Source organism: Gopherus evgoodei, chromosome 1 (genome assembly GCF_007399415.2).
Source record: "Gopherus evgoodei ecotype Sinaloan lineage chromosome 1, rGopEvg1_v1.p, whole genome shotgun sequence".
In the NCBI taxonomy this organism is placed as follows: domain Eukaryota; kingdom Metazoa; phylum Chordata; order Testudines; family Testudinidae; genus Gopherus; species Gopherus evgoodei.
The window spans coordinates 297,981,133-298,008,529 of record NC_044322.1 but is presented as its reverse complement, the minus strand read 5'-3'; the positions used below and the strand labels follow the sequence as shown (position 1 = coordinate 298,008,529).

Sequence of the window (27,397 nt, the reverse complement as noted above, 5' to 3'; positions counted from 1 at the left end):
CCTTAGGGAATGACATCGGGGGATAATCACATGCATCCCCTGAAATAACAGCAGGGAGAGGCTTGGACTCTGGCTGTACATTAGCCAAGCGTCATTTTTAAAGAGCCCTACAGCCAGAAATAATTTTGTCTTTGGGCTGACATAGGCCAGTGATTTCAGAAAGCTCTCCTCGCTACTGGGGTAAGTTGACCTAAGTTATACTATGCCATAACATAGCTGGAGGATTTTATTTTTTTTTTAAATTGGAAAACCTGGGAGGTTCCTGCCCACTTCTAAAGGCCCCTCCCCCAGCCTAGCTGGAGGGGACCACTGGACCCAGGAACCAAATGAATACAGGGGACAACTATCGAAAAACAGGGATCGGAGTGATGGTCACAGGTTCAAAGTAAGGAGAGTTGCTTATTTAAATAATAGCTGGAGTTGACATAGGTTAGGTCAACTTACACCAGTAGTGAAGAGAACTTTCTGAATCACTGTGCTCTGTTGACAGGAGATGGTCTCCGGTTGACTTCCTTTACTCTTATCAGAGAGCTGGAGTACTGGGGTTGATCAGAGAGCGCTCTGCTGTTAGTCTAGTGTGTCTTCACTAGGCCCACTAAATCAGGGGTTCTCAAACTGGGGGTTGTGACCCCTTAGGGAGTCGCAAGGCTATTATGTGGGGGTTGCAAGTTGTCAGTCTCCACCCGCAAACCCCGCTTTGCCTCCAGCATTTATAATAGTGTTAAATATTTAAAAAATGGTTTTAATTTATAAGGGCAGGGTGTGTCACATATATAGGCTGCTGTGTGAAAGGGGCCACCGGTACAGAAGTTTGAGAACCACTGCACTAAATCGATACCTGCTGCTTGATAAGGAGGTTCTGCCAGTTTCCTTTGGTAGCTGTGACTTTGCTTCTTGTGACCCTAAAATCTTCCTAATGGTGACACAGGCTGGGCTATGGAATCTCCTTCCAAGGAGACTAGGGGAAACCTTAACCTCAATTCTCTCCCCTGCTGTTGCTCCTTTATGACACTCCTGCAATGTAAAGAGGCCAGAATGGCTCCTTGGCATTTAGGGACTTCTTTGGTGATCTAGGGCAGGTGGAGCAGCCCTACAGTGCCTCCTCACAGCCCCCATCTTAGGGTGTATGAAGGAGTGTTAGGGGGGGTGGCCAGTGCGTGCTGTACTATTTTGGACAGCTGGGGGGGGCCTACAGGTAACTGCAGGAAGCATCCATAATTCAGCACCCCTGCAGTTGCATGGGGTTGAGGGGAAAGTGGCCCAGAATCCAGGAGACACAAAAGGCAACTTAAAGTCATCTGTGCCCACCCTCAGATTGTGCCTGTGTAGCTGCACTGTCTGAAAAATGCAGCTCAGGATTGGGGTCACCATCTCCTGAGCCATTATGCTACATAACCCCTTAGAAAACAGGAGAAATCCCAGCAGGCAATGACTGCGAAGTGACCTCTCCACTTTTCTAATCTTAGCATGTGTATGTTTCAGATTCTGATCTCACTTAGACTGGTGCAATCCCATTGACATCAGAGTCCACAGCTCTCTGCTGTGTGTTTCAAGCTGTGCCATGCTGCAGTATGAATCCGAACATTGAGAGGCACTCCTGAGGTCCCACTCTGGGATTAGACTATATTCAGTTACGAATGCTTTTGCTATGGAGGTTTTTGTTGTCATGTCAAGTCACCATTCAAAACAGTGGCAGCTTACAGTCCTTGAAAAGAGGCATGTCGGAGCCCTAAAAACATTCACTGAATCTAGCCTCTGCACTGCAAAGGTTGATACTATATCAACTCTGGCATGCCAGGCAGCATAGGCTGTGAGAGAATAGAGATGACACGTGTTTACCTAGCTAACTTGTTTTAGCCTGACGTTCAGAGGATCCCATCTCTTGGAGTCCCAGAGAGGATGTCGAAAAGCCTGATTCTGCCTTGAGTGAACAGCAAGAGCTACATCAGCCAAAGCTGAAGCAAGGGCATGAAAAACAAATGAGCACATGTTCCAGCTCCTGTAGAGAACCTTGGATATGAATTCATGTGACACATTGTAAAGTAAATTGGAAAGAATGCTGCTCATTATTATACATCATTCAATCTTAATGCCATAAAAATTAATAAACCTCAAGCCCCAAGTCTTGGGAGCTGCTGTAGATAAGAGTCAAATGACAGGGAAGTGAAGCCAGGAAGAGCAAAGTCTTTGGGCTTAAGTGCGGCACTTTTAACAGATGCTCTAAGCAGCAGCTCATAGGAGATTTTCAGTGGTCTTATCAACTTGTCCTTACATTGTGCGGCAGACCTGCCAGTTAATTAGGATGAAGAAATGTGAGGTTCTTTTCCTTACTATTCTGTGATACTCTAACTCCAGCTCAGGGTAACAGACTGGTGAGGGTGTGGGCTCTTCCGAGTCTCCTGGGTGACATTGGAAACAATACTGAATGCTGGCCTGAGCATTTCATTTCATACTGGAGGGTTGCAGTGAAGTCCACATCTTCTCAGACATATCCATTCTCCATCCACACACTGACCTTCTCCTACTTTGCTCTATTGAGCATAAAGGGAGGTGTGCAAAAGGGTTCAGATTTATTTCTGCTCAGCATTAGGGCTGGATTAAGACATCAATTTTACAGCATTACAGCCCTTCCTTAGGGCCTCAGCTCCTGATTATGTTGCTACATCCAAATCTCAGCTTTGAAATCATTTGAGGGCATTTCCTGTTAGCATGGTAGTAATCCTACTGTCTTAAATTAATGCCAAAGCCATTTCTTTAGCCAGGGACATAGTAACCACTGAATTAACTGGCGGAACCCTATTATATTAAAATACCTAATGGCTAATTACAGAGGGTCTTAATTCTGCATCTTCAATCTGTTGCACTGCAGTGAAGAGAGAATGGTGGTGAGGTGGAGACACAAGATGTAGTTCTCTGTGCTGAACAGGACTGATTTAAAATCATTTGGGGTCTTAGGCACACCAACGTATGGGGCCTCCCATGGCACCTACCCTATGGCCCTTCCCTTTCCTTCCAGAGAGGCCAGGACAGCAGCATGGAGCTGCTTCTCCCCTCTCCCCCAAGAAATGGCAGTAAGGACCCTTCAGAATCAGCAGGGGTGGTAGAAGGGATTCATTCTCTTTCCCTCCCCCACACGATTCCCAAGAGGCAAGGATGGCAGTAGGGTGATCCCCTGGTACCTACTCCAGGCGCTGGGGTGTATCTGCATGGCTGGGCTACAAACTCCTCTTCTGACCCCTCCGCTGCTGTCACCTGTACATCTTAGAGCTAACATTCCATTGAGCTGTATGGTTCAGCTCACACCTCTCCGAGCTTGTGTTTCTGGCTGGCTGTAGACTCAGGCAGATGCTGCAGTGGCAGCTTTGCTTGGTTTAATTTTTCAAGCTTTTCTTCACAGTTATTTGGGGCTAGGAACTTTTTAAAAAAGAGAGAGCTGAGATTTGGATGTAGCAACATGATCAGGAGTTGAGGCCCTAGGGAGGGGCTGTAGTGCTGTAGAATCAATGTCTTAATCCAGCCCTGGTGCTGAACAGAAGTAAATCTGAACCCATTTGCACACCTCCCTTTATGCTCAATAGAGCAAAGTAGGAGGTCAGTGTGTGGGTGGAGAATGGATATGTCTGAGAAGATGTGGACTTCACTGCAACCCTCCAGTATGTAAATGAAATGTTTCTCTATGTGCTCCTCTCTTTAGCTTTATTCTTTCTTCTAGAGAGGAGTAAATTAGCAGTGATGGTTTCATCAGTGCAGGACTGGATCCCACTGTGTTCCCTGTCCTGGTCATCACTTTTCAAATCTTGTCCTTTTAATTACAATACTCTTAACCTGCACTGTGTAAGATCAAGCCATGACACAGAAGGATCTTGGATGGACAGAGCTATCCTGGAAAAGTTTGGAGGACACAGTTGAAGACAGCAGTGAACTAATTTTAATGCAGAACCCAGGAAACTGCATAGTGATGCCAAATGTTTGACTGGAAAAGAAACATGGTATTTCTAAGATTCTGAAAAGCAAAAATGGTCAGTGCACTGGACTGCAAGCACAGTTCAAAATCTAAGAAGTCATATACTTACTTTGGTTATGATGACAGCTTTGCCTGTGTTGCCTCCAGAGGCTTCTATGCCTTCTATGTGGCTCTGTTTTATTCCTCCTTTGCACGCTGAGATATCCAGGAGCACCATGTCTAGGAAGGCATTATGGGGAGAAGAAGTTCAGCGGGGGGGACAGTCATTCTGGCAGCCAGTCAGTAAGGTGTGGCAGCTAAATAACCGCCCTACCTTTGGGTCAGCATAGACAGCAATGTTCATATTGTCACTGAGTATGACCCCTTCAAACTCAGAATCAGGAATTTGCATGAAGTGATACGCTGTATCAAAGTCTGGATGTCTGCAAACAGAAGTGCAACGACTGTAAGTACTGTGTGCTGCATTATTTCTATCCCACAATGCACCAATGAACAAGTGCCATACATGTTCAAGATTCTGTGTATAGACAGACTCTTCCAAATAGGCTGACCAGACAGCAAGCGTGAAATTGGGACGGGGTGGGAGGTAATAGGAGTGTATATAAGAAAGACCCCAAAATCAGGACTGTCCCTATAAAATTGGGACATCTGTTCACCCTACTTCCAAATACTAAGTCAGAAAAAGATGTGAATGCAAAGCAGTAGGCTGATGAAGAAAAACAGAATAGTGTTATACAGATATTCTTTGGAAGCCATGAAGGACACTTCAACTCAATGAGCCCAAATGCACGTCAAGGTAGTGAGCTATACAATATGCGTCAGTGAAGACTAGTCTGACAAATTAGAGTGAGCTTAGTTTTCTTATTTAGAAATGCTGTAGGCTATGAATAGGGTCACTCTTTTTTAGCAGAAGTGAGCAAATAATCCATAACAAATCATTTATTCATTGAATTTTGCCTCTCATTCTGTTTGTGAACTATTCATAAGCTCATCAACAAATCTTTGATTTATTTGTTCAAAATTATGCATGAATTTCTAAGCAAAGATTTTTCCTATATAAAATGCTGCCAAGGAGACTTGACTGCTTGATATTCAAATTCCAACACTTGTGCTATATTGGTTACTTAAGTCACATATTATATCTCTTTCCTACAAAAGATGACTTATTGTATGTAACTAACACTGTGAATTTCACAAATTTAGAATATTTCAATCAAATGTGCAATTCACAATTGATTTTTGGTGAACATTCAAGCCTTTGAGATAAACAATAGATTTTTGCAAACATTCATGCCAGAAAGCCAACAGGAAAGGGTCACAAACATGCCTGAATTAAAATGTGTTTGAAATTCCAGCAATATTTGTAGGCAAATTGTTCAGGTATTAAATTTTCTACAACTTCCAGGCTTAGACTGCACTGAAGAGATTTTTGTAAGTTTCCCCATTGCATATAACTATTTACCAATTCTCTGAGCCGTGCAGCCCTCAAATCAGCAGTTTTAGAGTTAAAAAAATCAAAGCTTTCCTCCTCCTTCTGTGAAGAAGGCAAGAATTTTCCTTTACATGTTTTGGGATATATCAGATGTTCTGAGTTAAGAGTTGTGTGTTAAAATACCCTCTCATGAAGCTAATCAAGTGGAAGAACCAACACAAGAAAGAAGCTTCCTAGGCCCTCATCCCGCAAACAGTTATACACATGAATAATTTGTCTTAAATGCAACCTAAACATGTGTATAAAGTTACTGACATGGGTCAGTGTGCACATCATCTTAAATAATTCCTGAATAGGCATTTTTGGGGAGTGCTAAAATCAAATGTCATGCACAATGTGGAAAATTGTTTCACATCAGTTTCTGAAGTGGTTAGATAGAATAGGATAAAGAGATTTTCACATAAGTCAGCCAGGGCCGCCTAGAGGATTGGGGGGCCTGGAGCAAAGCGGGGGAGCTGCGGTGCTTGTATTCACCTGGCAGCAGTCTGGGTCTTCAGTGGCATTTCGGCAGCGGGGGGGCCGTTCAGTCACTCTGTGTCTTTGGCAGCACTGAAAGGCCCCCCTGCCACCAAAATACTGCCGAAGACCCGGAGCAACTGAAGGGGCCCTCCCGCCGCCAAAATGCTGCCGGGCCAGGGCTCGTGGGGCCTGGGGCAAATTGCCCCACTTGCGTCCCCCCACCGGGTGGCCCTGAAGTCAGCAGCTGAAATAGTGATTTGAAGGCCATTACCTTCTGATCACACATCAGCTGGCTATGTGAAATGAAATGAATTGGTGGCCTCAGACCAGGGTCCCAGCAGAGGGAGATCCATCAGCACATAACCAGTATGGCACTGGGCATGGTGGGAATGGGACACTGAAATGTTGTAAGAGGAGTTTTCAAAGGTATGAAGACCAGTTAGGTGCCCCACTCCCATGGAAAGTCAATGGGAATTGGGCATCCAACCCCCATTTTTGCCTTTGAAAAGCTTCCATTTCCATTTTAATGAAAAATCTTTTTTGACTAGCTCTAATTGGCATGTTCGTTGGCAGCCTAAGTAGCAAGGCAAAATATTGTGTATGGCTAATGAACTTACCCTTTGACCTCTGCAGAGATAGGTACCTCTACAACAAGCTCTGAGGTATACTGGCTGGAAGTTTTGCCAAATCTTGCTTTGCTGCTGTACCTGTCCTGTCAGTAAACAGAGGGTGCCAGTCTCTGAGGCCTTACACTTTCGTGTGCACTCCTGTAAATGCTCTTCCATATTCTTAAGCCAAATGTACCAAAATAAATAATCTAATCTAAAAATAAATCCATGCTGACCTGTAGATCTGCTCTATATTGGAGCTGCAGGCGCAGCCTTGAACACCACCTCTGCCTCTTTTGTTTTCTCATTTCTTTTAAACCCTTTAGATTTTGACCCTTTGCTTCATCTTCTTACTTTGCTGATTTTGGTCAAAAGTGGAATTTCAATCAAAGGTTTTTCAAGGACTAGCCTGGGAATGCAGAAGGATAAACTTTCTGCTTCTGAGAATCGTCCTACTGCTCCTGTGGCCTGCTGTTTGCATTGATCATTCCTCCAGGAAACCACAATCACAGTGCTCTAATAGAATAAACTCCCCGCCTGCCTATCTTGCATTCCAGGACTTGTTCCAGCTCTCACTGAAGTCAATGGCAGTGTTTCCGATTATTTCAATGAGAGCTAGATCAGATCCCTATTAGAGAGCATCTATCCCTGTGATCACTAAGAGCTGCTGTAGAACATTGTGTAACGTTAATATTTAAAATTGCTATAGTAAACATATCCTGCAATGCTGTTGAATGGAGGCATTTGATCTTTACTCCTATTATATAGTATTAATCTTTTTTTGGAAGGGAAGGATAAGAGACAACTGAAGAGAAGGGGGAAAGGGATATTGAAAGGGTGCATTGTTTACATGGAAGCTGATGTTTTATTTAGTGCATTTTTTGAGTTGCAATATTTTAAATACCTGTTTACAGTTTTAATGTATTTGCATTTCCTTTCATTGTAAATTATAACAGGTGACAGTGGGAGCAGGAGCCCCACAATGGAGATTGGGTGGTAGAAAGCAAACAGAAAGCGAGTGAGTGTTTTGAGGCAGGAATTAGAGGTGTGACGTCACTGGTCATGTAGAAAGAACTAAGCCAGGCTATTCCAGGCAAAGAGGCTTGGGGTGGGGGGAAGGCCTGGAAATGGGAGTGTAACAAGGATAGTTAAGTAGAAGGGAGTGTGCAACAGCATAGGGCACAAGAGGGAGAGTCTCTCGAGCCAAGATTTAGGCTGAAGCTGAACAAATGAGCTCTTCAAAGGTGAGGCTGACCTTGATGTAGAGGGAAACCAGAAGCTCATGGAGGAGCTTGAGGAAGGATTGACGTGGTTGGGGCAGCGGGGCAGGAAGATGAATGTAGCTGCAGTGTTTTGGATTGACTGGAGAAATTGTAGGCCGTCTCTTTGAAACCAGAGAACCAAAGCCTGCATGCTCACATTTGTGCCTGCAAATACCATGCCCGCATGTGCAAATTGAATGATTTTGCACAGCAGGAAATTTTTTGTTCATTCAATAACTCAAACAGCATTTGCATTTATACCATTTGTGCAGTCATGGCAGTTAACCATACAGCTGTAGATATGCAATTGTGCACATATATTATGCCTCTGTTTTTTAATATGTGGCCCTATATGACTAATGTTTAGCTTCTTTATCAATATACTTCATTATCTGTAGACTTGGTAGAACAGTTGTTCAAAGCCTGCAAGATGACAGATTATAATAATGCACTGGATCTTCGGTAGTGGTGATAATGATGTACTGCTGACTAATGATCTGAAGATGGCAGCATTGTGTGAGCTATCTCATTTTCTTACTTAACAAAGCAGAGACCTCTTAAAAGATCTATATTGATATATTGTAGCCATTGCATATGGCAAATGTATCCCAACATCAGCTTTTCATTTAAAGGGTTTTTCTTAATGTGTAACATTGCCATAAATTAGTAGGAGGCAGACACACATTATATTTTACCATCTGGTCACTTTAGATATGTTTGATTTAAATAAGTTACACAGAGAATACAGGCTTTCCAAAGACTGCTGTTCTAACAAAAATCTGTGTTTTCAGCATGTGCATGCTCATAAAAGTTATTCCTTTTATAATAACGATAATACTTTTTGCAGTTCTATGCACCTGCCACGCAGGGATCTCAAATAGCTTTACAAATAAATATGGGTTAATTACATCTCTAAACATCCCTGTCAGAAAGGAAAATATTATCTCCATTTTATAAACGGGGGAACAACAAGTGAGATCAAGGGCTAGATTTTGCATACACATTTGCCTGCACCCAACTTATGATTTCAATTTGTGTGAACAATTCAAGTATTTATTTATATTATGGTAGCACCCAGAGACACCAGCAAAGGAGACTGTGCTTGGTGCTGTGCAAATACATAGTAAGAGACAGTCAATGCCCCAAAGAGCTTACAGTCTGGTGTTCATGTTGCCTATGGGCATCTATATGTGAATCAATTGACTTGAAGGAAATCTGCACAACAGTTTCAAGAGACGAGCCTGGGAGCTTAAATTCATAACTCTTAATAAAGATACTAGATTTATGGCTTATTACAACACTCTGTAACCCACTAACCCCGCACCCTGCCTTTTTGTCCTCTGAGCACAGGGGTGTTAACGAGCCACTTCACCTTAAATGGTGCCTTAGAACAGTGGATCTCAAACTAGGGCTGCCTCTTGTGCAGGGAAAGCCCCTGGCAGGCCGAACCGGTTTATTTATCTGTCAAGTCCGCAGGTTCGGTCGAATGCTGCGCTCACTGGCCACCGTTCGCCGCTCCAGGCCAATGGGGGCTGCAGGAAGCAGCATGGGCTGAGGGACATGCTGGCCACCCTTCCCTCGTTTGAGAACCACTGCCTTAGAATATGTGTTAGATACTTACGCTAAACTATCTGTTCAATCTTGTATTTAGCTGTGACACTCTGAGTGTCTAGTCTAGATCAGAGGAAGAGCTCTGTGTAGCTGGAAAGCTTCTCTCTCTCTCTCTCCCCAACAGAAGTTGGTCCAATAACAGATATTACCTCATCCACCTTATCTAAACAATTGACTTGGCATTCATCTACTAGTGCATGTTAGCTGCTTGTGTCTAACTTTGAAAATCTGTCCGCAACTGAGTGTCCGCACAAGCCAAAGACAAAGCTGGAAATAGAATCTAGATTTCTTGATTTACTCTCTTGTGCTGTAACCAGGCTTTCTTTTTGTGATTTTTCAGTGCCTCTTGGCTGTTACAGTGGTACCTGATAAATTCCCCTCTGAAGTCAATGGAAAAACTCTCATTGATTTTAATGGGCTTTGATTCACTCCATAGGTGCACGTTTTCATTGAAATCTACCTTATATTTTTGCATAGTGCTGTAGTAAACAAATTAGTGGTCCTTCCTCAACTTTTATATGAGGAAAAAGAAAATAAAAGATTTGATATTAATGAGTAGCTAGGTAAATATTAGTATGGAAGAAACAGTTTGGGAAAAACCAACCATACATTTCATTTGGAATTTGACATTTCTGGAGCCAAATTCCATATGAAACTCTCTCTCATTTCTGAAATGTTTTTGATTAATTTTTAAAAACTATTTTTCATTTCTGAGTTCTATCAGCTACCAGAGTAGAAGAGAGGAACTGCTGAGAGAAACAGGCAGTACAAAAACTCTTCTGAGTGATCCAGACTCAAGAGGTTCAGATAATACTTATTTGAAGCTTAAGTATTAAATTCTGGATTGTTTTTCTCAAGAAAACCTTGAGCTCCAAGTACTGTTGATCATCATCCATTACTGGATGTACTTAATTGAAACAATAGGCTAAATTCAGATCTCAAACAAGACGTGCAACTCCATTAGCTTCAGTGAAGTTGTACTTCCTTTACACAAATGCTGAATTTGGTCTAGTGTCAAATAAAGCAGTAGTGCATAATTACAAATATGAATGAAATATTTCCATGGGTACTGGAAACCAGATTCCCAAAACCTTTGTGTAGACATAGTTATTTACTACTCTAATTTGATGTGGATGCTTTATTTTGGGTGAGCAACAATATTTCCTTATTTTTACAGGCTGATATATAAAGAAAAAGTCCTAATGTGTAATATCAAGAGCAAACAAACAACTTGTTAGGACCAGGAGTGATTTTGTCTTTTCTTTTCCAGTTAAGAGAGAGTGAAATATTTGTTTCTGTAATATTTAACATAGTTTTATGTAGTCAATGCAAATTAGATGTAGTTATTCTTATGCTAATATTTTTCAGTTTCTCATTAGTAATATTGTTCAGATGACTAACTGCCCGTCTAGTTTTATGGGTTGAACACTGCAATGAACAATTGGAATAGATTAGTCCATTGAGCTTACTGGAGTGGCTGTAATTGTCTAATTTAGGAAGCAAGTGATATTTTTCTTCACTTATGGAAAAATTAATAAAATCTTATGGGATTTTCAAAAATGCCCAACCAGGTTAGGTGCCAAACTCCCATTGAAATCAGTAGGATTTAGACACTTACATAACTTTAAACATCTAGATCTAAATATCTTTGGGCTCAGTGGGCCTTTCAAAAATGCCTAATCTGTATCTTTAGGCACCTAGATACTTTTAAAATCAGGCCTTCTGTAACTATGGGAAACCAGAAAGAAAGCACAATCTTGCTGATTTTTCCCTGTGTGCGCTATTTTTTTTATACAGCTCTACTTTACTGCTAACATGACATTTAAAGTACGTAATAGTAAGTGTCTTTGATCTGAACTTATTTAAAAAACATGAAAATCTGAGGAAATGGGACCCAAGTGAAAATGGTACCCAAGTGAAAATGGTACCTATTGGTGCTACTGAAGTGCTTGTCTACAGCTTTGCTATGTATATTTGTGTGTGTATCTATTTTCACAGTGCTATTTTTTTACGATCGAATTTGGCCTTTGCAAGCAAGAGGGACAGCTACGTGCTTATGGGGCAGGACTCCTGTCTTCTATTGGCGAATTAAAGGTATGTGAGTGAATGTACCCTGCAGGCTGAAATAAGTGTTTTAGAATGATGGAAAATTATTAAGGAAATGTGAAATATTTTTACTTTTAAAAAAGCTGTCAGGTATTTTAGATTGAAGGTTTATTCCCAAAATTTAGCAGGCATTTGGCGTGTGAAACAAGTTGATAAGGACTGATGTGCTAGAACCGACAGAAGTTGCAAAGCTTTTTTTGTTGTTGCTTGCTTGCATTTAAAGAATTGGTAACCAATGAAACACATGAATTTACTGCTAGTGAAGACCTGTTAATCCCTTTCTGTTTACTCAGTAGGAGATTTCTTACAATCACAGCTTCTGAGACCCTTAAGTAAAAAAACATGTTTATTTGAATATGTAAAAAAATTGTTTGCATAATATGGCAATATAAGGCCAAATCCTGCTTGCCTTATTAAGTGAGTAATCCTGTGTACTGCAGTGGGGTTACTACTCTGAGTAAAGTGAGTCGTGTTCAAACCACAATCTAAAAATATTAAGGCCCTGATTTAGGAAAACATTTAAGCATGCACTTATATCCCTCCTTGTTTAGGAAAACATGTAAGCACATGCTTAACTTTACGTACACACTTAAATGACCTTCCTAAATAGGGCCCCAATCCTTCAGAAACAAAGGTATTTAAATTTACATATTGTGAGTAACTCCATTGAAGTCAATTGGACTCTGTAAATTTAAGCATGTGGGTTCAATAAGTATTCACAGGATCACAGCAGAGCTGGTCAAAATGGTTGAATTAAAAAAAAAAAAAAGAAATTTGCAACATTTTTTACTGTGTTTTCAACCAGCTCTAGTCAGGCACAGCCAGGCTCTTCTGTACTGGGGCCTACAAATGCTATTAGTGCTTTTATTAATAACTCAGTCTCTACTTTTTTTTGTTTGTTCTGTATATTTAAATGTCCTAGCTGGAACTAGCTAGACTCATTACGTCCCTTATGTGAATAAGATGATAGAGCAGTAAAAAATTAATATGCAAAAAGGAATAAGGGGGAAAATGATACTTTTATCATTGTTCTGAATACAATAAAGGCTTTCAGTACAATGGCAATTTTACTCCTCACTGTGTCAGGATAGTAGTATTTTACAGGGTTAAGGCTCAATCCATTAAAGTGAAGAGCACATCCATCTCCCATCCCTTTGGTCCAACACCCTTGAGAATTGAGTCCTAAAAATCTACACAAGGTCCCGTGGTAAAGCAGGCCCTTACTTTAAAATAACAGTTAAGTAATTTCATTGTTGTCACCTATCACACGATTTACAAATATAAGAACATTTGTGCAACCACGTGAATAGTCAAGAACATCATAAACCTTATGCTGTCCATAAATGAACAGATTATTCTTATCAAATAAACAGAAATGCATACTTCATCACAAAACAACAATCTTAACTCTGACCCCAAGTAAGTATTATTTGTTCAGCAGTAATCTCAAAATATGAACTCTCAACCCTCTCCAAAGCAACACTAAAAATGATGTATGTGCATATAAATTACATCTGTTGATCAGCTTCAACAATATTTATATCCCTCTAGCAATAACAGAGGGGGACTAATTTTGCAGCATGGGTCAAGTCACCAGGATTTGGCCTCTGTAAGGTGACTTGATGGCACTCATTCAGAAGTCTTATTTAACAGAACATGTAAACATGAATTATTGTACAATCAATACACCGCCTATTGTGTGCCTTATTATGCAATGGTATCACTTCCAGCTGATTGGATCCATTCACTGCTCAACCCATCAGGCCCTCTTATTTCACCATGTAGGTCAGTTTGGTTCCAGGGTTACATAATTTCACGTTATGTCAGTGAACATTTTATTAACTAGATTTGTTAATGAATGTTGTATATGAGGAAAAAATGGGGAATGTTTCTTTGAATAATTAAACTGTAAAAGTATTACATAAAAGAAATGCAGGAGAACAGCTCTGCAATGATACCTCTTATCCGAAAAGGATAAATGGATAATATTTTCAAAAAAGTGCCTAAGGGCCAGATTTGCAAACACATTTAGAATGATAGAATCAGCGAAATGTAGGACTGGAAAGAACTTAGAGAAGTCATCAAGTCCAACCTCTGCGCTGAAGCAGGACCAAGTAAATGTAGACCATCCCTGACGACAGGTGTTCTTAAAAACTTCTAATGATGGGAATTCCACAACATCTTTTGGAAGACTATTCCAGAGCTTAACTACACTTATAAGGAAAATTTTTCCTAATTTCTAAATTTCTTGCTGCAGATTAAGCTCATTACTACTTGTCCTACCTCGAGTGGACATGAAGAACGATAGCTCACTGTACTATTTATAACACTCCTTCACATATTTGAAGACTGTTATTAGTCATCTTTTCTCAAGATTAAACATGTCCAGTTTTTTAACCTTTCTGTATACATCAAGTTGGCTAAATCTTTTATCAATTTTTGTTGCCGTCCTCTAGACTGTCATTGTCCACATCTTTCCTTAAGTGTGATGCCCAGAACTGGACCCAGTACTCCAGCTGAGGCTTCACCCGTGCCAAGCAGAGTGGGACAATTACCTCCCATGTCATATATATGGACACTCCTGTTAATACATCCCAGAGTGATATTAACCTGTTTTGCAACTGCCTCACATTGACTCATATGCAATTTGTGATCCACTACAACTCCCAGATCACTTTTAGCAGTTCTTCCGACTAGTCCATTATTGTCCATTTTGTTGTTGTGCATTTTATTTTTCCTTGTCTTTATTGAATTACATCTTGTTGATTTCAAACCAATTCTCCAGTTTGTCAATGTCATTTTGAGTTCTAATCCTGTCCTCCAAAGTGCTTTCAACCTCTCCCAGCTTGGTGTCATCTCCAAATTTATAAGCATACTCTGCACTCCATTATCCAAGTCATTAATGAAAATATTGACTAGTATAGGCTGCAGGATTGAATCCTGAAGGACTCTACTAAATATGCCCTCCCACTTCGACAGCAAACCATTGATATCTACTCTTGGAGTATGGTCTTTCAACCATTTTTAAACCCACTTATAACTTCATCTAGACCACATTTCCCTAGTTTGCTTATGAGCATGTCATGTGGGACTGTGTCAAAGGTCTTACTAAAATCAAGATATATCACATCTACTGCCTCCCCCCATCTTCTAGGCCAGTGCCATTTTCAAAGAAGGAAATTAAATTGGTTTGGCATTATTCTTGACAAATCCATGCTCAATATTCTTAACTCTGTTATCTTCTAGGTGCTTACAAATAGACACCTAGTGGAATTTTCAGAAGTGCCTAAGTGAGCTAGGTACATAAATACCACTATCAATGGGAGTTAGGCACCTAACCTGTTTTGATGCTTTTGATACTCCCACTAGGTGCTTATCTGTATCTTTAGGCACCTAAATACTTTTTGTACATCTGGCCTATAGGCGTGTTTGAAAATAGGTCTTAGTCACCTCTGTCACTTAAGTGTTGTTTTTTTTTAAATTGTATCCACTACCTCATTTCCAGTTATATCACCAAATTGCTTTAGAGCCGACATCCCTCTCAGTTATGGCACACCTATATACAAATAAATCGAGATGTCAAGTATATTTCTAAATAGTAAATATGTATTTAATGGTCTTGTTTATAAGTATTTAAAAAGCTGGAAATGTGTCAGGGAACACCAACTGTGAGCAGTGAATTTGCTGGGTAATATTTTTGGAACATATTCAAGCTCAATCAAGCCTCATTATCTCTCTCTGTATTACATGGCTCTTCTCTAGAAAATTGGCCAATGGCTTCAGCAGTGAGAAACTAAAAATCAGAGGACTGTAGGTACAAAGCAGCTTTTTTTCCCCAAAAGATTTTTTTCCATATTTAGAACTAGTCTGAATATCAGACAAAACAACATGCAGAAAAAAAGTGTGCGCTACAAATGAAAAAATGCATTAGGCAGAAAACACAGAAAGCTCGCATACACAGACACAAAGGAGAGACAGTATTAAAAGCTAAAACCAGTGTGGGAAAGGAACCAAAAGAGTAAGTAGTTATAAAATGTTCAGTCCTAATAAAGTCAAGTTAACTCTAGATAAAACTATTACACAATGTACATTTGTGGTTCAGAAATCAGACTGAAGGCACAATTCAGTCAACACACTTCTACAAAGTTATGATTCTAAAAAAGGCAGATCAAATGTGTTTAAAAATATGTTGTCCATTCATTTAATGTTATTCTTGAGCCCTTTCATTAAGGGTCTGAATCAAAGAAATCTGAGGTCAGTGGAAGTCTTCCCACTGACTTCACTGGACTGTACACCTGGTCTACTGTGCCACATTGCTGTATCTAATGGAGAAGCAGATTTCCAGTCCTGTAATATGATCCCTTTTTCAGTCAAAGATGCTCACAATAAAACATCTGATTATGAATAGATAAAACTAGTACATCCCTGATTGTAACCTAAAAATTAAGAGCAGTGGAATCGACTACAAAAATTTTTTTTCTTTTTTTGAGGGTGGAGATAATGGCTAAAACACCACCTGGATGCCCAGTACACATTTTACTACCTCTTGTCACTACAGCATTTTTCTATTTGTCTAAACAACATATAAAATTCTATTGGTATCATAAAGTTCTGGGAACGTTAGCACACAATTTGGAAATGCCCATCTGCAGATCAGCAGAAAAACATTGAGGAGCATGTTTTTCCCAGACACACTCATGTTCTCCCATAGAATAACAATACATTAAAATCTATATAAGGGTGCGGATAATTTCTTCTCGGCCGAAGGTCTGATTCTGGCCCACAGACAGTACAGCATTTATAACACATCTCAAGTTTCTCCTCTTGCTATTGGACGTTTTTTTGGCTGTGTTTTTGGTCAACTAATAAATGTGTGTTAAATGACTACAACCCAGTCTTTACATCAGGCCTGCACAACTTGTAAAATGGCGAGGGCCATATTACTCCAAAGAAAAGAGCTGAGGGCTGAACCCCCCCCTAGAGCGCCACCCAGACCCCCCAAACACAACCCCCACAGCACTGCCCACCCTGTGAAAACAACTCCACCCCCAAGAGCCACCCGCCCTGCAGAAACAAACCCTCCTTCCCCAGCGCCGCCCTGCTGAAACAGTGGTATTGAACCTTGGTAATATGTAGTATAATTAAGGTAAAAGAAAAATGTCTTTTTGCTAGAAGTAGAATAAGATCTTCCCCCCCACACTTTGTAATCAAGTGCCCTGTTGAATGAATGAGGTGTGACTGAGGGTACATCTACACTACAGGATAATTCTGATTTTACATAAACCGGTTTTGTAAAACAGTGTGGCCGTGTGCACTCGACTTTATACAAAGTACATTAATTCGGTGGTGTGCGTCCATGGTCCAAGGCTAGCGTCGATTTCCAGAGCGTTGCACTGTGGGTAGCTATTCCGTAGCTATCCCATAGTTCCCGCAGTCTCCCCCCCGCCCCTTAGAATTCTGGGTTGAGAGCCCAGTGGCTGATGGGGCAAAAATCATTGTCGCGGGTGGTTCTGGGTAAATGTAGTCACTCATTCCTTCCTCCGGGAAATCAATGGCAGACAATCATTTTGCATCATTTTCCCCTGGATTGTCCTGGCAGACGCCATAGCACGGCAACCATGGAGCCCGTTCAGCTTTTTTTACCATCACCGTATGTGTACTGGATGCTGCGGACAGAGGCGATACTCCAGTGCTACACAGCAGCATTCATTTGCTTTTGCATGACAGCAGAGATGGTTACCAGTCATTCTGTAGAATCTGCTGCCGGTGTAATTTGGCAATGAGATGACGGTTATCTGTCGTTCTGTGCTGTCTGCTGCTATCATGGGTGCCCCTGGCCTGAGATCGGCCAGGGGCGCAAAAGCAAAACTGGGAATGACTCCTTGAGTCAATCCCTCCTTTATGGTTTCTAAAAATAGTCAGTCCTGCCTAAAATATGGGGCAAGTGTACTACAGAACCAGTGTATCAGAGAGCACAGCTGCTCCATGTCAGATCCTGCAGAAATGATGAGCTACATGCCATTCATGGGGGGTGCCCCTGCAACAACTCCACTCATTGCTTCCCTCCTCCCCCAGCCTTCCTGGGCTACCGTGGCAGTGTCCCCACCATTTGTGTCATGAAGTTATAAAGAATGCAGGAATAAGAAACAGTGACTTGTTAGTGAGATAAAATGAGGGGGAGGCAGCCTCCTCATGCTATGATAGTCCAGGCAGGACATTAAATGGTGCAGGAGAGAGGAGCCCAGCATCCCACTGTTATGATAGTCCAGGCAGGACAGAATCTTTTCTTTACGCAGGAAAAGGAGGGGGCTGATGGAGCTCAGCCCCTAGTGGCTATGATGAAGACAGTTACCAGCCGTTCTGTCCATCTACTGGGAATGACCAGGAATCATTCCTATTTTTACCCAGGCGCCCCTGAGGCCAGCCCGGGTACTCAGCAGTATCAAGCATAGATTCTAGGGTCAGAAGGGACCAATGTGATCATCTAGTCCGACCCCCTGCACAAAGCAGGCCACAGAACCCTACCCATCCAGTTCTATAACAAACCCCTAACCTATGCCTGAGTTATTGAAGTCTTCAAATTGTGGTTTGAAGACCTCAAGCTACAGAGAATCCACCAGCAAGTGACCCATGCCCCACGCTGCAAGGGAAGGCGAAAAACCTCCAGGGCCTCTGCCAATCTGCCCTGGAGGAAAATTCCCTCCTGACCCGAAATATGGTGATCAGCTAAACCCTGAGCATGTGGGCAAGACTCACCAGCCAGCACTCAGAAAAGAATTCTCTGCAGTAACTCAGATCCCATCCCATCACCAACCACTGGGCATACTTATCTGGTGATAATCAAAGATCAATTGCCAAAATTAGGCTCTCCCATCATACCATCCCTTCCATAAACTTATCAAGCTTAATCTTAAAGCCAGATATGTCTTTTGCCCCCACTACTTCCCTTGGAAGGCTGTTCCAGAACTTCACTCCTCTAATGGTTAGAAACCTTCATCTAATTTCAAGTCTAAACTTCCTAGTGTCCAGTTTATACCCATTCGTTCTTGTATCTACATTGGTACTAAGCTTAAATTCCTCTCCCTCCCTAATATTAATCCCTCTGATATATTTATAAAGAGCAAGCATATCCCACCTCAGCCTTCTCTTGGCTAGACTAAACAAGCCAAGCTCTTTAGTCTCCTTTCATATGACAGGTTTTCCATTCCTTAGATCATCCTAGTAGCCCATCTCTGAACCTGTTCCAGTTTGAATTCATCCTCCTTAAACATGGGAGACCAGAACTGCACACAGTATTCCAGGTGGGGTCTCACCAGCATCTTATATAACAGTACTAACACCTCCTTATCTTTGCTGGAAATACCTCGCCTGATGCATCCTAAAACCGCATTAGCTTTTTTCACGGCCATATCACATTGGTGGCTCATAGTCATCCTGTGATCTATCAATACCCCAAGGTCCTTCTCCTCCTCTGTTGCTTCCAACTGATGCATCCCCAATCTATATCTAAAGTTCTTATTATTAATCCCTAAGTGCATGACCTTGCACTTTTCACTATTAAACTTCATCCTATTACTATTACTCCAGTTTACAAGGTCGTCCAGATCTTCCTGTATGATATCCCGGTCCTTCTCCGTGTTAGCAATACCCCCCAGCTTTGTGTCATCCGTGAACTTTATTAGCACATTCCCACTTTTTGTGCCAAGGTCGGTAATAAAAAGGTTAAATAAGCTTGGTCCCAAAACCGATCCTTGAGGAACTCCACTAGTAACCTCCTTCCAGCCTGACAGTTCACCCTTCAGTACGACCCGTTGTAGTCTCCCCTTTAACCAGTTCCTTATCCACCCTTCAATTCTCATATTGATCCCCATCTTTTCCAATTTGACTAATAATTCCGCATGTGGAACCGTGTCAAATGCCTTACTGAAATCAAGGTAAATTAGGTCTACCGCATTTCCTTTGTCTAAATAGTCTGTCACTTTCCTCAAAGAAGGAGATCAGGTTGGTTTGGCATGATCTATCTTTAGTAAAACCATGTTGTAATTTGTCCCAATTACCATTTACCTCAATGTCCTTAACTACTTTCTCCTACAAAATTTTTTCCAAGACCTTACATACTACTGATGTCAAACTAACAGGCCTATAGTTACTCGGATCACTCTTTCTCCCTTTCTTAAAGATAGGAACTACATTAGCAATTCTCCAGTTGTACGGTACAACCCTGAGTTTACTGATTCATTAAAAATTCTCGCTAACGGGCTTGCAATTTCATGCACCAGTTCCTTTAATATTCTCGGATGAAGATTGTCCGGGCCCTCCGATTTTGTCCCATTAAGCTGTTCAAGTATGGCTTCCACCTCAGATGTGGTAATATCCACATCCATATCCTCATTCCCATTTGTCATCCTTCCATTACCCCTAAGCTCCCCATTAGCCTTATTAAAGACTGAGGCAAAGTACTTATTTAGATATTGGGCCATGCCTAGGTTATCCTTAACCTCCTTTTCCATCTTCAGTGTTTAGCAGTCCCACTTCTTCTTTCTTTGTTTTCTTCTTATTTATATGGCTATAGAACCTTTTACTATTGTTTTTAATACCCTTTGCAAGGTTCAACTCTACTTGGCTTTTAGCTTTTCTCACTTTATCCCTACATGTTCTGACCTCGCTAAGATAGCTTTCCTTGCTAATCCCACCCTTCTTCCACTCCTGTAGGCCTTCTGCTTTTTCTTAATCACCTCTCTGAGATGCTTGCTCATCCAGCTTGGTCTACAACTCCTGCCTATGTTTTTTTTTCCCCCTTTCTTGGGATGCAGGCTTCCGATAGTTCCCGCAGCTGCGACTTAAAGTAATTCCATGCCTCTTCCGCTTTTAGATCCACAAGTTCTTCAATCCAATTCACTTCCCTAACTAATTTCCTTAATTCTTTAAAGTTAGCCCTTTTGAAATAAAAAACCCTAGTCCCAGATCTATTTTTGTTTATCCTTCCATCTAGTTTGAACTGAATTAGCTCATGATCACTCGAACCAAGGTTGTCCCCTACAACCATTTCTTCTATGAGGTCCTCACTGCTCACCAAAACCAAATCTAAAATGGCATCCCCTCTTGTCGGTTCTTCAATTACTTGATGTAGGAATCCATCAGCTATCACATCCAGAAAAATCTGATCTCTACTATTCTTGCTAGCACTTGTACTCCAGTCTATATCTGGGAAGTTGAAGTCTCCCATGATCACACATTTCCCATTAGTGTTTACTTCCTTAAAAACATTAGAGGTCTCTATCCATATCCAAATCAGATCCCGGCGGTCTGTAGCACACCCCAAGCACTATCTCAGGGGAGGCTCTAGTAGCTTTCTTTCCCAGTGTGATATTTGCCCAGACAGACTCTGTCTTGTCCATTCCATCACTTCTTATTTCTTTACAGTTAACCTCCTCATTGATGTACAATGCTACTCCACCACCTTTGCCTTTATTTCTATCTTTCCTAAACAGCACATAACCTTCAATACCCGTACTCCAGTCATGACTACTATTCCACCATGTTTCTGTTATCCCTATAATATCTGGTTTCACTTCCTGCACCAGTAGCTCTAGTTCCTCCATTTTGTTCCCTAGGCTCCTTGCTTTAGTGTACAGACATCTTAATTTTTGTCATTTGGCTTCACTCACATTCTGTACCCTGTTAGGCATGGACATTCTACCACCACCATCACCTGTTAATCTGTTATCTACACTACCCTTCCTCCTTATGCCAATTCTTCTGTCCACGGCTGTATCCCCTCTTACTTTGTTTACTTCCCTCTCAAGGTTAAATTCCGGCGTGGAGATCTCCCGAACATCTCCCAACCATCTCCCCCAAATTTCTAGTTTAAAGCTCTCTTAATCAGGTCGGCGAGCCTCCATCCTAGAAGTCGATTTCCCTCCTTGCTCAGGTGAAGTCCATCCCGAGAGAACAGTCTTCTGTCCATAAATGCTTCCCAATGGCCGTATATCCCAAAGCCCTCCTTATAGCACCACTGCCTGAGCCATCTGTTGATCGCCGTAATCTTGTCACACCTTTGTCGCCCTTCTCTAGGAACCAGCAGAATCCCACTGAAGATCACCTGAGCCTCAATTTCCTTAAGCGTCTTCCCCAGTCTGGCATAATCTCCCTTGATACATTCCAGAGAGTATCTAGCCGTATCGTTCGTTCCCACATGAAGGACAATCAATGGATTCTTCCCCGCTCCCGCTAGTATCCTTTTCAGCCTCAGGTCCACATCCTGTATCTTAGCACCCGGCATACAGCACACCCTTCTGTTCTCCTGATCAGCTCTAGTCACAGGCCTGTCTATCCTTCTCAGTAAGGAGTCCCCAGTCATGTAGACCTGCCTTTTCCTGGTGACAGTGCGCTTCTCCGGTCTATCTCCCACACCCACCGGCTGCAAGTCCTCTCGATTCCTATTCCCCCTTGCTATCCTCCTGGGGCTTATATTTGGTGTTGCCTCCATTGTTTCCTCCCCTCCTCTTGCAGGACTATCAGCTCTTCTCTTTTTCCTTGCCCTCTCTCCTTCAGCGACCACCTGCTGTGCCCCTTCTTCATTTTCCAACTCTGCAAACCTGTTCCTGAGTTCTATTTCTCCTTCACTGGCCCGTCTTTTCCTCTGTCTGGTTCTTAGTCACATGCTTCCACTGTCCACTTTCCTCCCCCAGCAGTCTCTGAATTCTTTGGTCCTGCTTCCATCTGCACATCTGAGCTTATTCCTTCAGCCCCCTCGTGTCTGTGCTCCATCATCTGCTCAAATCCCCTTCTGAACTCAACCAGAATTTGCACCTGCATCTCCAGTCCTCGGATCTTCTCTTCCATCAGCTCTATCAGGCGGCACTTCATGCAGACAAAGCTCTTTTCAGGCGCCCCCTCCAGGATCATGTACATGTTGCAGCTTCCACATCGGTCATCCTCATTGTGTCTTTCACTGCTGCCTCTATATCAGTCATGGCCTTCCCACCTGACGCATGGTAGTCAACCCAACACAAGCCCCCAGCAGGCACCAGACCACCACCCTATCTCTTGACTTGCTTGTCGGTTCCTCTGTCTTAGTCTCCCCTGCAACCTCCCCCTGAAAACTCCCACTGAAACTCCCCTGTTTACAGCTCTGTTGGCTGGCTCCTATGCTGCTGTACCGTCTGCCACTAGGGAGGGAAGAGGAGCGGATACTGCTCTTCAGTGCTGCAGCATCGTGTCTAGCAGCAGCATTCAGTAGACATAGAGTGACATTAAAAAAAAATCAAGAAACTATTTTTTTCCCTTTTCTTTCACTGGGGTACATTGACGAGTTATTCCCTGAACCACACTGGACAATGTGTTTGAACCTACAGGCATTGGGAGCTCAGCCAAGAATGCAAATACTTTTCGGAGACTGCTGGGGACTGTGGGATAGCTGGAGTCCTCAGTACCCCCTCCCTCCCTCCATGAGTGTCCATTTGAGTCTCTGGCTTCCTGTTAGCTTGTCACGCAGCACTGTGTAGCCTGTAGATTTTTTTTTTTTCAAATGCTTTGGCATTTTGTCTTCTGTAACAGAGCTCTGATAGAACAGATTTGTTTCCCCATACAGCCATCAGATCCAGTGTCTCCCGTCCGGTCCATGCTGGAGCTCTTTTTGGATTTGGGACTGCATTGCCACCCGTGCTGATCAGAGCTCCACGCTGGGCAAACAGGAAATGTAATTCAAAATTTCGCAGGGCTTTTCCTGTTTACCTGGCCACTGCATCCGAGTTCAGATTGCTGTCCAGAGCGGTCAGAGTGGTGCACCATGGGATACCACCCAGAGGCCAATACTGTCGATTTGTAGCCGCACTATCCCTAATCCGATATGGTAATACTGATTTTAGCGCTACTCCTCTCGTTGGGGAGGAGTACAGAAACCGATTTAAAGAGCCCTTTATATTGATATGAAGGGCCTCGTAGTGTGGACGGGTACAGCGTTAAATCAGTTTAACGCTGCTAAAATCGGTTTAAATGCGTAGTGTAGACCAGGCCTGTGCAAGGCAGCACCTCTAGACAGCTGCAACCCTTGGAGAGGGGATGGGAGCCAGACCAGATCAGTAGAACAGGTCAGCCACTGACTCGTAGCTCATCTCCTCAGCCACTGACCCCCCCCCTTTCTCACCTGCACCCCTCCCTCCCCTGCTGCTGGTTCACCTGCCCCCCCTGCTCGCCTCTTCAGCTCTCCCTTCCCTGCCACTGGCTCACCTGACTCCCCCCGCCACTGCCTGCCCACTTGCCTTCTCAACTCCTCACCCCCCGCAGCTCACCTGCCCCCCCACCAATGCCTGCCCACTCACCTCCTCAGACTCCCACTCCCCCGACTCACGTGCCCCCCCACTCACCTTCTCAGCTGCCCCCTCCATGGCTCGCATATTCACCCCCCCCCCACTGCCTGCCCGCTCGCTTCCTCAGCCTCCCACCTCCCTGGCTAGTGATGAGCTGCCAAAATCTTAACAACCAGTTCCCTCTGCACCCCACAAGGGGGTCGTGACCCGCCCCCTGGGACCCCTGCCCCATCCACCCCCTTTCCCTGTCCCTTGCCACCCCATCCAACCTCTCCTCTCATTCCTCATGGGACCCCTGCCCCATTCAACCACCCCTTCTCCCTGTCCCCTGACCGGCCCTTGAACCCCTGCCCCTTACTGCCGCCCACCACCCCATCCACCCTCCCCCTCCTTCCTGACTGCCCCCCCTTACCCCCATTAAACCCCCCTGTTCCTCTCCCTCTGACCATGCCGAACCCTATCCACCCCCCTGAACTTCCCTGCCCCCTACCCAGCCCCCCCTACTCGCTGCCCCCTTACTGCGCTGCCTGGAAGTGGCTGGCGACACTACAACTTCACTGCTCGGCTGGAGCTGGGCCATGTCGCTGGCGCGCAGTGCCTGGAGCACCGGGTCAGGCCGAGCTCACAGCCCCTCCACTTCCTGTGAATCGGCTATTTGCGTGGGAAGCCTGGGAAGACTGAGAAGCAAGCGGCAGCTTCGCGCTCAGGCCCAGGGAGGCGGAGCAGAGGTGAGCTGGGGCAGGGAGCGGTTCCCCTGTGCCCCCCCCCCCGGCTTACCTGCTGCGGCACAGGCAGCCCCCCAGTTCATCTCAGCTCTGGCTCCGCCTCACAGTTATGCAACTTCAGCTACGTGAATAATGTAGCTGAAGTCAATGTACTTAGATTGACTTACCGTGGACTCTTCACCACGGTGAGTCAACTGCTGCCGCTCCCCCGTCAACTCTGCCTGCACCTCTCGCCGAGCTGGAGTACAGGAGTCAACGGGAGAGTGCTCAGGGATAGATTTATTATGTCTAGACTAGATACGATAAATCAATCCCCTCGGGATCGATTGCTGCCCGCTGATCCGGCTGGTAGTGAAGACGTATCCTTAGACAATTGTGGCACCAGGGCCCAAAAGAAAATGTGACAAACCTGCTGGTACAATTGCTAATGCCACTTTAAAGGTAGAGGGTATCCAAAGGGCTCTGCAAGGGAGACATGGCTTGCCAGGTGCAGGAAGGGTTCAGACTATTCAAGGAATGTCAAGTGGTATTGGAATGCAGCTATTCTTTAAAATGGGTGCTGGCTAAGGCAGACCAGTTAGGTCAACATGGTCCTTTTTATAGGTTTAGGTTGTATTTAAATTTATGGCTATCCATAAATGTACATGAACATATTCTACCTGAATAATTGAATTAGCATGTGCTTAATGTTGTGCTACTCTGAAGAGTCTCTTTTTAAATAAATAAATAAATAAAAGAGGAACCTTTGTACTCAGTAGGCCTGTTCCCTGTGTGTAATTTATCTGTCTAAGGTTTATGTACAACACCTTTCAGTGCAGATAGATAAATCAAGGACTTGCACTACTGAAAACAAATGCATTTGCCTTCAGTTCTGGTACCTCAATGCAGAGCACCGAAAATAAATATACTTGTCCTTTAAGGTATAAGATAGATACAGGAGCTAGCAGAGGTGTTGTAAATAAAAAGTGAAGGAGTGGAAGGTGAGCTGCCTCAAAATTTTGCAATAGCTAGTTCTCAGCATTGAAATCTAGAGTCTTTGTTCCTAGTGGATGCATGCCAATCATGTGAGGAAGAACACTGCTCTAATAGCTATTCTCCAGGTAATCACACTTGTTTTCCTTGTCTTTCTAATGTCTGTTTGGTACATAAATATACCTGTTTCTTCTTGTTTCCATGCAATATTTATTTGGTGCATTATTGCTCAAGTGTACATGGTAGAAAGGTAATGTATTTCATCAGTACACACTAACTGAACATTATGTAATGGACTTCAGATATATAGCTCCAGTCCTAAACTCATTGTAATGAAAATTGCATGCACATATGGCCTGAAAATGGATGGCACAGATTATGTGAATGATTTAGTCAGACTCTATTTACCTGCAGATATAATTATCAATTCTGCCATTTAAGAGAGATTTTTGGAATATAGATGAGTGTAGTTGTATAGGTTATTTTTCTGGAATACATATTTTATTACTTTCTCCTCTTCCAGCTGAAGATTGTCATTTCTATACCTATGGGGTAGATATATATCACAACTGCCCTTGATTATTTAAAGTAATAACATTGGGTGGAAAAAAAGACAGTAGCTAATAGATGCAATTATTTTGTTCATGATGGAATATCCATTGTGTGTAAAACATGACAGCTTATCTATTGACTGGAAGTGTACAATAACAGTGATATAAAAGCTGAGTGTATACAGAAAACACTGCTTAGGCATTCAGGGGTCTCATAACACAGTTTAACAGATTGTGTGGTGTATTTTGCAGCATGCTTTGTCTGACAAGGCCAGTGTGAGAACATTTGATCCAAAGACTACTTGCTTGCAAGAATGCCTTATCACCACTTTTCAGGAATCTTACTTTGTCTCGGAAAGTTTTGAAGAAGCCAAAGAAAAAATGAGGTAAATTTATTTCCCTTGACTCTTAAAAACGAAATCTTATTTTCCCTTCTCTGGATGTGGCAGAAATAGGTCTTAATTTTCTTTTTCTTTCAGGGACTTTGCAAAATCAATCAATCGTCCCTTTTCAGTGTATTTCAACCCATACACGCAAAGCATTGAAATTCTGAAAGACACCAGAAGTATAGAAAATGTTGTCCAGGATCTTCGGAGTGATCTGAATACGGTGTGTGATGCTTTAAGCAAAATGAACAGATATTTGGGTATTTGATGTCTGTGGCACTGCAGCTTTGCTGTCCACTGCTGCTTCTATGGCTATGCTAGCAACATCATGTGCTCCAGTTTCAGAGCCATCCATCTTCCCTCCGCAGCTTGGTCAGTGACTTGCATGATTGTGTAGCTCTAATTGTAACTTGCAGACGAAACAAGGCGATGCTAACTTGCAAACTCAGCAAGAAATGTGGTGGCATATAACCAGCAATTCCATAAGAGAATGTCATGTACAAATATACTATTAAAAGCTTACCTGGCAATGATTTTGTTTACTTAAAGAGACTGTTCACTTAAAAGCAACATATAAGAAATGGCTCGTGATTTCATTAGGATTCTAAACATACAGATTCGTTCTTTACAACCTATTGTCCGTGTTAGACTCTGGAAAAAAACATTTTCCAAATTTTATTTTTCCCTTGAATGGATCCATATTTCTCTCTCTCTACTGGTGAGGACAACTTTTCCTTTTATGCCTCTGTAGTTGAGTGTCTCCTGTGACTGAACAATAGAATTTATATAATACTGAGAAGGGAGGGAAGGACACACGTTGTTAAAAGGGCTTTTGAGTTGTATTAGCAGAATAATTGCAAACAATTTACAACTTTTGACAATTCAAATAGGAGGATATTTTTACGTAACACCTGCTGCTACTTGTGGAGGCCACAGAAATACTAACTGAG

General features: G+C 42.7%; 1 protein-coding gene across 1 annotated transcript in view; it reads left to right on the top strand.

Moving 5' to 3' along the window:
• Window positions 1-26,856, top strand: part of TPH2 (tryptophan hydroxylase 2) — a 77,493-nt gene extending 50,637 nt beyond the window's left edge. The window contains exons 9-11 of the mRNA XM_030554095.1: window positions 11,395-11,490; window positions 26,314-26,447; window positions 26,541-26,856. Coding sequence (XP_030409955.1) covers window positions 11,395-11,490; window positions 26,314-26,447; window positions 26,541-26,715 — 405 coding nt within the window. The 3' untranslated portion in view covers window positions 26,716-26,856. The remainder of the gene's footprint in view (window positions 1-11,394; window positions 11,491-26,313; window positions 26,448-26,540) is intronic.
• The last annotated feature ends 541 nt before the right edge of the window (window positions 26,857-27,397 follow it).